The following is a 10,987-nucleotide window of genomic DNA, read 5'->3' as shown; positions in this document are numbered from 1 at the left end:
CTATGAGAGATCGCCATGTGGTGCGGTAACATTGTGAAAAAATATTCATAAACCTTTATTTTGCTGCCTAAAATTCAGACCTGCACTCATATTCCAACAGTTACCAGTCTATGATTTCACCTTAAAGTGAGAACTTTTAAATGTATCAGTCGTGTAAGAAAATATATAAAAGCAGCTGTAAGGCAGGATTCACATGAACACATTGAACTGTCTCACTTCTTTTCACTTTCACTTTGGGTGTCTTGCATTGCTGAACTGAATTATGGGTTTATTCTACTGACATCGCTTGTGTTGGAAAATTAAAACAGTTCAAATGTTTAAGTGCCAGTGAAGGTGCCAGTCAATGTAATCAACTAGCTGATCGCTTGTTTGATCAAAAGACTTACTGTAGCAACAATTATAGATGTCAGTCTCGCCCACTGTCGAGCGTTAAAAGCATTGCGTCAATGTAAATCCCTGAGCCAAAGGTACAATTTGAGGCACAGAGGATTGAAATAGATAAAAACAGACCTCCAGAAAGACATTTCAGTTGTTAACCAGCACTGAAATATCTCGAGACATTTAGTTTGTCTGAAAAAAAAATGCATTCATTCTTTAATGATAACTTTTCTACTATCTTGCATAATCATGTCCCACACGTCTGCCTTTATCTTCTCCTGTGGTTAATATCTGCATAATGAGCCCCTGAACTTCCATCAGATGAAGCATCTGGTGAGTTCACCCATGAATGGAGACCACAGATGGCCACCCTCGTGTTAACCGTTAAATCACAAACTCACACACTCAGATCTGTCCCTTATAGTGTAGAGTGTAACCTGCTGCTGACTACTGGCACATCCCATATCTACAACAACAGTTCCACTAAAGTTGGTAAATAACAAGCAGCTTTCACTAAGGGCATCAAAATGTCACCATCAAGCTGAGATAATTCTTTGCCCTTTACCTGAACTCGTCACTTGGCACTGAGCTATGGGGAGATGTATTAAAATAGATTTCCTGAGAAGCAGACAGATATGCTGTTGATGTAGCGGGTTAGGCTAACAACCCCCACAGGTAGTGCTGTCTTAAAATATCTATCTACAATAGTCTGTGTGGCTGTATTAAGCACATAGTTGGATGTTCCTTATCGTTCATCCCTGTGATGAATATGTGTAGAGACATAGTTTGGATTGAAGATTTTCCACCCAGAGCAGCTAGTTGAAAAGCAAACACAAAAGGGCACAAGGAACAGCCATACCTGACAGAGTAGACTTTTGCTTTTCTGGCATTCAGAGGGCTAGAACAGAGCAGATATGGTGCTGAAACCAATTCCATTTTTGATTACTTTAAGCCACAGAAAAACAGTCAATAAAAGGATGATCAATTAAGTAATTTTCAAGTGAATTAATTGCAGGTGAAAAGAAACTCAGGAATTGATTTTATTCTCACAAATGAGACAATGTAATGTGAAAATAGACTGGACACAGAAAACAAAGTCTAAAATATGTATCAATAAAAAAATATTTTACATGCATAAAAAAAAGAAAATTTGCAGAGTTTGGAGTAAAAATAATCCCTTTGTTTCTGAGTGATTGTTAGTCTCAGGGGTGTACTGTAGAAAGTCTTGATTCCTGGCTTCTTTGCATGGGAAGAATGTCTCTGATCCAGTACTTGAACAGTGAAACAATCGCAGTGGTTTCCTCTGAAACAAAAAGAAAGAAAGGGAAACACTTCAGCTTCTGCTGACAAGATAACGTCATAGGAACACTCAGAGTTTCATTCCTATTCTTAAAAAAAGTTAAATAAGCTAAATTAAGGTAAATCTAATGCTAGCAGCACATGAGATTGATAAATCTGTATGAATGGGAGAAATCAATGTCAGTCGGTGTCATTTGTGAGAGGATGTCTAGGATGCATTGAGATACGATTAAAAGAAATCTGCTTTAAATGTGCCCCTGTGGTCAACAGATTGCCACTGCGATGGTAGACGGAACGAGGAAAGGTTTAGAGAAATCACCTGAAGGGCTTTAAAAGCACGCATGCTCCTGGATTAGCTCCTTCCCAACAGCGCATGTGGGCTATGTTTAACTATAAGACACTGCTTCAATAAGGGTGATGAAAATCAAAATAACAAATACATCGAAAATGTTCCAGTTGCAGTGATTCATGAATGTAAAGTCAGATGAAGAAATGTGTGCAGCAGAATACTGGAAAAATTACACTGAAATATTTTCTGTTTCTCTGATATTTTATGCAATATTTCAAATAATTACTTGATCAGGTTTACTTGGGATTAATGTGTTATTCTACAATGTTTGGGTTGATTTCTTAGAGGTATTAAACAAAAATAAAGAATAAAAATGGTACAGAATGAATTCAATTGAACAAGACGCTGATGAAGGGGCCTCTGACGTAGGAACTGTCACTATTCAGGAGCACTATTTCCTTTTGCAATGCCACTCTGTCAGCGGCCAAAGAAAGAATTTCACTCTTTGTTAATGTTCTCTCCAACATGAAAGGGAGGAGGCAGCAGAGCTGTGATCACTCTGGCCTGCAAACAGTATGCAAGGAGACAGGTGCATGCATGGAGAGAGAAAGGGCTCACCTGCCCAATCCCTCCCACCGGGGGGAGGCACTGGTGGGAGGCACTGGTGGGCCCCGCAGTAAGGGCTGGGAGGACTTCGGTCAGAGCGAACAGTCCACATTTACCAAGACGCTTCGCTGTTTTACGCTTCTGAATAAACAGACTTATCTCCTCAACTCATTGTGTTTCTTTTGAGTAACCAAATATTAGTTTTCTTTGGTTCCTTTCTCATTCACTTCCAAGCGGGAACTCAAGCTTTACAAATTGAATAGATTGATTTATAAGTTCCTATGCTGTTGAGCTGTAGTTAGACAGAACCGCTTTCAATCTGATTGAAATGCTGCATTAAAACCAGCCGACGTTTAAAACTGTGAATGGAAGCATGACTCAAACAGTGTGATGAGGGTGGGAGGCAGAGGGGAGAATAAGGACCGGTTCTCTTGTCTGAGATTCAAAACTAGCTCATTCACCAAGTTGTGGGGTGACAGGAACAAATGTCACTCTGTGGCCAAAGTAATAAGGCCCAAATCTTTTGGCTGGTCTCCCTCAAGCTCATTCTCACACACGTGTTTGTGTGCGTGTAACAACAGCAAAGTCCCTGCTGATCCAGTTAAATAGCGAGCTTGCCAACAAATGCACAAACACACACTCAGATGGTGTCAGGGGATGCAAGAGATGTTTGGCTGTTGACAGAGTTCAGGCAAGATTAAACATGTTAGTTCATTTTAGAGGGGGGCAACCTTTGTGAGGTGCATTATGGACAAGACCAGCGCCTGAATTAAATACTCATGGGCAGGTGCACACACGAAAAGGCTAGTAAAGACAAGAAAGGGCAGGTACACTCAAGTGAGCAATAAATATTAATGTTAGAGCACACTAAATAGGAAGCAAGCAAAGGCAAACAAAGGCAAGTATTAACCTGCTGGGACAGGTCAGTGATGTGTTCCAGCAAGAGGAGGCCAGTGTGGACCGGGATGAAAGCCAGGGGATGCGATAATAATAATGCTGCTTCACACAGGCCTCCTATTGGCCTCCTTCCCTAACGAACACCTAATGTTTTTAACTGCTGGTATGTCTACTCACCTGCAGACATGGAGGGGTTGTGGTTGAGCTCATCCAGTGCCTTTTCAAGACCGTCTGTTTCACTGCGTTGAGCTAAGGCCTTCAGACAGCATAGCTGCTTCAGAACAGAACACGGCTTGCATCCACGCGATATGCTGCCCAGGAGGTCATCCACTGTGGCAGACAGGTGTGGGGCCTTGATTTCACGCAGCGAGGCTGTAGGAGCACAGAGAAAGTGACAGTCTGTAACTGATTTTTTCCTGCTAAGACCATGAATTTTGGGGCCGATCTCAAATTAAAGGAAAAAGGATTGATTGATAGTGGTTAAGTGGTCGATTTATATATATCATATTTTATATAATTCATAATTTCAACCAAATTTAGTGATTTAACCATTACTGTTAGAAGATGAGAAAGTATAATAAATTAACAACTTTTAATCTATTATTGGGAAACAAATATGTCATATTCCATTATCTCAAAGCAGAGCAGCCTGTGGTTGGTTGTTCGAGCAATGCGGAGCTTTTTAAATGTAGCTTTCTTTTGGCACAAGATAAATAATATTTTATGAAATGAGAATTGGCACAAAAGTCAAATGTTTACAACACACCAGATTAACAAGAAAGTAACAAGGCCGGTAATATAAAACTGTTCATATTTTTTCCCTTCCTCTGCCTTCCAAATCAAAGTGTGCAGCATCGCATGCCTGCTGTCGAAGGCAGAGGTTCTAGCATCGCTCCAAAAATGGCAGATTCAGGTTGGATGTGTTTAACAAACACATCTTTTGGCAGGGTTCACATCTGTTTTACAAATTGACTCATTTGGAAAACTTTTATTGAATTTACAATGAGTTGTAGTCAATTGGTGACAGATTGTGAGATTGTGTCTCCTTAAAGTTTAACCTTTAAGTTTAATCAGTCAAAGACAATTTCTTGTCAATGATAGTGTCAGAACTTGGGTACAAATATTGTACAGCTTGTAACTACCAAATCTTAGATATTTCCATCTAAAACATTCAATTAGCAGTGCAATATCAGCATTTCTTTTTTTTCTTTTTTAGTGAACTGTGGGGCTGATGCTGAGCACCATCACATCACACCACGAGGGTTCCTGCAGTGATATGCATATGCATTTAAATAGTTGTTTCGTGACACGGTCACAAAGAATTGTCCAGTTTTTTTATCCCTTTTAGCGTTTGTTAGTAAATTATATGAAAGAAATTAAGTCCAAACGTGAACATTTGCAACAACCACAAGATTAAGTGTAGAGATCATGGTCACTGTCAAAGAAGGCAAGCAAGAGGGCTCAGTACTTACTATCTGACATATAGATTTCCGTTGTTGTCCTTAGGAAGTCTGACAACTCAGCCACTCTCCTCTCGTTATACTCCTCCTCCTCCTCCTCCTCTTTCTCCTCTCCATCTTTATGGTAAGTGAACTCCAGCGCAGCAGCCCGGGGCAAAAGACCCATGGACATCATCTTCTCTTTGTGCCTTTTCTTCTTCAGCTTTCTCCTCTTGTTTTTGCTTAAGCGCTCACTTTCTTCATCCACAGGCACCCGACTCTGACCTGTGCTGGACTCACTCAGAGCTGCTCCATGTTTCCCAGAGTCTCGAGCAGGGGCTGGTTTCCTCTTTCTTCTTCTCCTCCTTTTTTGCTCTTCTACCTCTTTTTCCAGCTCTTCGTTGCTTTCATGGACACTCTCCTCTGCAGGAAATAGGAGAGTAAACTCCTGATAAGTTTCAAAACATGTGCACTATGATATATCTACACCGCCAAAATAATTCTTCGTATGAAACAAAATGGGGATGAAGTTCAGACTGCGATGGACCACAGAAATGCTGTGAAGGGTGAGACCGAATGTTCCCTTCTAGCTGATCGCTGCATCACACTGATTACTCTGATATACATATATATATATATATATATATGTATGTATATCTACATGTCAGTTTAAGCATTTGATTACACATGAAATGAACAAATTTCCTCCAGTTTGAGCTTTTTTGAGTACAACTTTTTCCACAGTGCCAAATATCTTTTCTGACATATGTTGTTGTTTAAACTTAACCAATGATGACTCCAGTTTCACTGCTACATCTCCCCTATGCTTAACTAGAGGTACTGACAAGACAAAAACCTTCTTGTTGACCCAGTCACTCACCTGAGCAGTGGAATAGATGCCAGAACAGTGGCAGTGCAAATGATGGAAGAAATTCAATACAAGCAACAGCTCGTTTTAGATTGATAAGCGGTCGACTGTCTTGTAAAAAATATGTGTAGTCCCATGAAAACATCTAAAGCATGTACACAAGGAGAATACTTTAAGTAATAGTTTCTAATATTTAACAACTGAGGATCCAAATGCAGACATCAAGCAGGAGGAAGACAGGTGAAGAAACTTAATACATTTTATTAAACAAAACCAAAAGCGCTGACGCGGCACGGTGTCCAAAACACAACGAGACAAGCAAGGCAGGAGGAGAACAATACTTAACATGGGGGAGAAAAATAACTATAGACACAACAACAACAAAGAGGATCTGACACTGAAAGGAAACCTGTTAGTATGTCCTGTAGACTGAGGGATATATTTTGCAATCAGTAACTGAAACCTGGGGCCTACATTATGAAGCAGGTTCAACATATCCACAATAACTGGCTTATCTGGCTTGACTAACCCTAAGCAAGCAAACATTTTATAAGATCAGTGTGGATGTTAATATAAATATACAGACGTTATTTGATGCAACTTAGAAAGTGCTAAAGTGTGACTGTGCACTCCCCTGCACTGTGCACACTCCTGCACCGTGCACTCCCCTGCACTCCCCTGCACTGTGCACACTCCTGCACCGTGCACTCCCCTGCACTGTGCACACTCCTGCACTGTGCACTCCCCTGCACTGTGCACACTCCTGCACCGTGCACTCCCCTGCACTGTGCACACTCCTGCACTGTGCACTCCTCTGCACTGTGCACTCCCCTGCACTGTGCACTCCCCTGCACTGTGCACACTCCTGCACCGTGCACACTCCGGCACCGTGCACACTCCTGCACCGTGCACACTCCTGCACCGTGCACTCCCCTGCACTGTGCGAGGAAACAGATGTCGAGGAAACAGTTAATAATTCAGTGAGTATTTTAACAAATAAAAACAATTATTGATACTTCCAAATCTTCAAACATCATCAAGGATGAGCTTTAGAGTAATGAGTCTCTAAGTACAGAAGCGTTCCCTTGTTATCTGCCGTGTTTTCCTTGTTATCTGCTGTGTTATCTTGGTGTCAGTCAAAGTCAAACAGCTGGGTTGGGCTTGGGAGAATCAGAGAGACATTCTGTCATTGTCCAAGAACCGATGTCTTTATTATTTTTAATGTTCCAAGAGAATTTTGCTCGGGAGTAGGTGGTTTTACATGGGGTTATGTCTTATCTGAACCAGCATAAGATATTGTGACACATCCTGATAAGAAGTGAACCATCTTCGCGACGCTGAAAATCCGATCTGAACTTGAAGTTATCTAAGCCACTAATCCTGCTTTGTGGTACACCGAGTGTGCTAAGGCAGGAAGCAAAACACCTTTCAAGCCCTTCAAACTAATCCATACACTTCTTAATTAGCCACAACTGCCACAAACACACTGAAATCAATAACACTGATGAATAAATATCTCAGCCTGATAACTGCAGAGGCAGAGGCGCATTCTTTGGAATCCAGAAATGTTTTCTTTGGTAACCAGAGCGTCTCATCTCAATTTCTGTTACGAGTCTTTAGTTTAGAAATCCTGATCTTCAATTTCCTTTTTGTCTACATAACACAGCCCACACATTTCAACAACATCATGTTTAGTCCTATATGTGACCCTGTCCCTAACCTTTTTCTGCCTCTGTGTGGATGTAAAAAAAGAAAAGAAGAAAAAAAAAAAAAAAAAGACCTGTTTTGATCCGAGCATTGCAATTCAAACAGTTACAAAAGTGAAGATTGTTTGGTTAAAAGATACTTGGTGAAGACAGATTTCTATGTAGGTCTGTCCCTCAAATTGCTTTATCGCTTGGCAGCAAAAATAGGAGGGTTTACAAACACATGACTGACATTATGATCACTGGGCAAAGAACACCAGTGTTTTCTAACCACCTCCTCCAATGTCTGAGATAAATGAAAGAGTAGTAGTCAAAATAGCAGTGTATTTGTCTTGATTACATAATGTGGCTCAGTTAGCTGTTGATCAGCTGTGAGACCATGGTCTCAGGTTGAACAGGATTAAATCCACTAATGCATCAGGTATGCTGAGGAAAGCTAAGGACCGAAACGCTTCTGTTTTTGTTGCTTTTTAAAGTTATTACAAGACTTCTTTGCATTTCCTTTAATATGCCTCGGCTCCTGCATGTCTGTGTTCTTCAGGTGGTGAACTGGGCTGAGAACTGGTGATTGCGAAGGCCATTGCATATCATTAAATTCATTTTTCATACTTTCAAACCACTTAACGAACCCTTGTTTCTTATGGATGGGGGCTTTGTCATGGTAAAGCCAGCAGATCATCTCACTGTCAGGGTCAAAGATTCAGGGGATTTTGTTTTTTCCTCTAACGGTGCCATCCATTTGGTGCCATCTGTTAATTTGAGAAAACCACAGGTTGTCTTTTTTGAGCATAACACATTAATCATTACTTTACCACACCAGCTAGATCTGTTCTATGGTTTCTGTAATATCATTTTGATGGTTTATTAACCTTTATTAAAATCAAAGCCAAGCTGTCCTCAAACAGGACTCTGGATAGCAAATTGCCTTGTAGGTTCAGTACCCAGTAAATCAAAAAATATGTTCAATTAGGAGCTGTTAGGCTGGCAGGGGCAATTAATCAAACTTAACCTTGCCATTCATTCCAGTGGGTACCCTCAAACCGTGTCCTGCGTAAGCCAACAAATTTATTTCATTTCACTGAAGTAAGCATTAGTCTGTCACGAAGATCAGCATTAATGGATATGATAAGCACAGCAAAGTGTAATGAACCATGGTTTTTACTGCTGCCTGATCATTTTCTCAGAAAATACATAAACAGTCATTAAATGACTCACATCAATGGCAGGGCATGTGACATATTCATGAATAAGGCAGCCATCAACCTCAACTCACCACAGGTCCAAAGAAAATTTCAACTTATCCAAGTTTATCCTGGCAAACACTACAAACAGATGAAAGTGAAAACATGATCACAAAGACTCAACTAGTATCTCCACTGCATTCAAATTCCCTTACATCCAATCTCCAAGAAATACTTTCATTTTAGACACAGCCAACCTGAAGAAATATCACACCATAAATTTCTTATAGTTAAATCGTGCATAACACAAGTCCATAATAATAAAGATTATGCTTCTCTTACCAGCTGGATCCTCTGCACTGTTTATGCTTTCTGGCTGGGGAAGTGTGACAGATTTCTCTGAATGTAAATTGTACTCTGGGGGAGGCGGTAGCACTGTGTACATCCGCCGGCAGGGACTGTTTCGCTCACCTCCTGAAGGAAACACGGGCAATTCAAGAATTAAATTAAACTCAAATCAAGAGCAGCAAATGTGGCGACAACCGTGTGCGTGCGTGTGTGTGTGTGTGTGTGTGTGTGCAGTGATCATATGATTTCACCAAACACTGTGTCATCTCCAGAAGTTTTTCTTTTCACATGAGTTCTTCTGGCTTTGATATCTACCACAGCTGGAGGGTTGCGGTCCTTTGCAGGTGTGGAGGTTGCGGGGTAAAGCTTCTGAAGAACTTTTGACTGAAACGCTATGGGTGACAGAAGAAAAACTATCTTGAACTGGTTCATTACTATTGTCAGACACCTATCCAGTATCCACCTTCATGACTATCGTCAAACCAACCTCAGAAAGTGTTGTAGACCATGTTTATACAACTCCCACATTACCAACAGAGATAATGCTAATTGTAATAATAATGAACAGTGTAAGGCACCAAAAGTTAAATAAATACTGGTAAATAAATAGAATACGAAAAAAAACTCATGAACGCATCACTCATTACAAGTACGTACTGAAAAACCGGCAAGTATTTACTTCTAATGTTGGCGAATGACACAGTTTAAGACACATTTAGAGAATAAGACTCTGAATGGGTGAGTAAGTGTTTCACATAGTATACGTTGTACACATATAAGGAGTATTGTTGCGCTGGATGTGAAAAGAGTGAATATCCTGTCATCTGACAGTGGAGCACGTGTATTTGTTTACAATAAAGCTCGTCACGTACTTTGGCATGAGAGTAAGACAGTTAGTTACATTAGCAAGCTAGCTTGCGGCATATGTAGTTCTGTTTGAGTTCAATAATGTTTTGGGAAAACACGTCGTACTCACCTTCTTTCCTATGAGACATATTGGCATATCCAACTCAGTTGAAGCTAGAAAGCCACGGATTTTAGCTCGCCTAGTTTTCGAAACAGTCAAGCTAGCAAGCTAGCAAGCTAGCTGAGTCAACTAGCAAATATGCTTTAAATTTAGCCGCTTTAGCTGTCTGCCTCACATCCGGTATTACATACAGGTGATATAACAGACTTTTGCATCTCTAAGAACCGATAGAGCGCTAAAACCACTTTAAAGAAAACATTTAACTACACCTAACAAACAAGATTAACGCCCAGTCCACTCTTGCTGCTCTCCACCTCCTATCACTCACATACTATATGGTTAGAAACGGGGACAAGACCTCCGCCCGGCTGCGCCACTTTCCACTCAAAACCATTCCACTTTAAAGTTCACTTTGTTGACAGAACAGAAAAGGATCGTGTTATCTCGAGTTCACCCACCTCTTGAATAAGTCAAAACCACTCCTGAAATCGGCATACGAATCAAGGTTTTTCGTACAATATCATGGTTAATGCATGCACATTCTGACACAATTTATCTGGGGGGGCACTTTAATAAAAAGGACTCGCTGTATATTTTACCAAAGACCGTCGATTTATGTTGTGACTCCTGGTGATTTGAAAATAATCACAAGGGAGTTGAACAAGCGTGTCATTGCAGCTAAAGTAACTCAGGCTCTTTTAAAACTTCGTCTTTGATTTAAAAATGGATTAAAATGATTGACTTTCTTCCGTGAAGTATGATACACCAGGATAGAGCTCCCCATGTGTTTGAATGTAGTAATAACAGCGGCTTTGGGCGTGCGCACACCACGCAAGCTGTAGGACGTGGTTGAAGCGAGATGAGAATACTAAGCATGCACCTCATGGCTCAGCATCAGCACCGGGCTGAGTTGAGATTTGCGCACCCATCAAACTTGGCTTGGGACCTCAGCATGTGAACGGGCTTTGCGGGAGGAGGATCCACCTAGAATGTCAGCTCTGAAAAAGGT

The 10,987-nt window shown here is 40.8% G+C and overlaps 1 protein-coding gene across 1 annotated transcript; it reads right to left on the bottom strand.

Moving 5' to 3' along the window:
• Positions 1 to 1,470: 1,470 nt before the first annotated feature.
• On the bottom strand, positions 1,471 to 10,526 carry erich1 (glutamate rich 1). The gene is made up of 6 exons (XM_072366146.1): positions 9,988 to 10,526; positions 9,263 to 9,403; positions 9,006 to 9,137; positions 4,942 to 5,331; positions 3,647 to 3,841; positions 1,471 to 1,681 (listed from the first exon to the last, which is right to left on the bottom strand). Exons 1-6 carry the CDS (start codon positions 10,004 to 10,006, stop codon positions 1,581 to 1,583), a joined length of 978 nt encoding a protein of 325 aa, XP_072222247.1. The 5' UTR covers positions 10,007 to 10,526; the 3' UTR covers positions 1,471 to 1,580.
• Positions 10,527 to 10,987: the final 461 nt, after the last annotated feature.

Source organism: Leuresthes tenuis, unplaced genomic scaffold, assembly GCF_036924035.1.
Source record: "Leuresthes tenuis unplaced genomic scaffold, fLeuTen1.0.hap1 SCAF_15, whole genome shotgun sequence".
NCBI classification, from domain to species: Eukaryota; Metazoa; Chordata; class Actinopteri; order Atheriniformes; family Atherinopsidae; genus Leuresthes; species Leuresthes tenuis.
The sequence above is the reverse complement of the archived record's forward strand: the minus strand, read 5'-3'. Positions and strand labels throughout refer to the sequence as shown.

Bases quoted from the DNA above. Each gene is read 5' to 3' on its own strand.
- erich1 (XM_072366146.1), bottom strand. The intron at 5,332-9,005 runs GTAAGAGAAGCA...TATTTCCTGCAG, and splicing joins CAGTGCAGAGGATCCAGCTG to AGGAGAGTGTCCATGAAAGC. The intron at 1,682-3,646 runs GTGAGTAGACAT...TTTTTGTTTCAG, and splicing joins CAACCCCTCCATGTCTGCAG to AGGAAACCACTGCGATTGTT.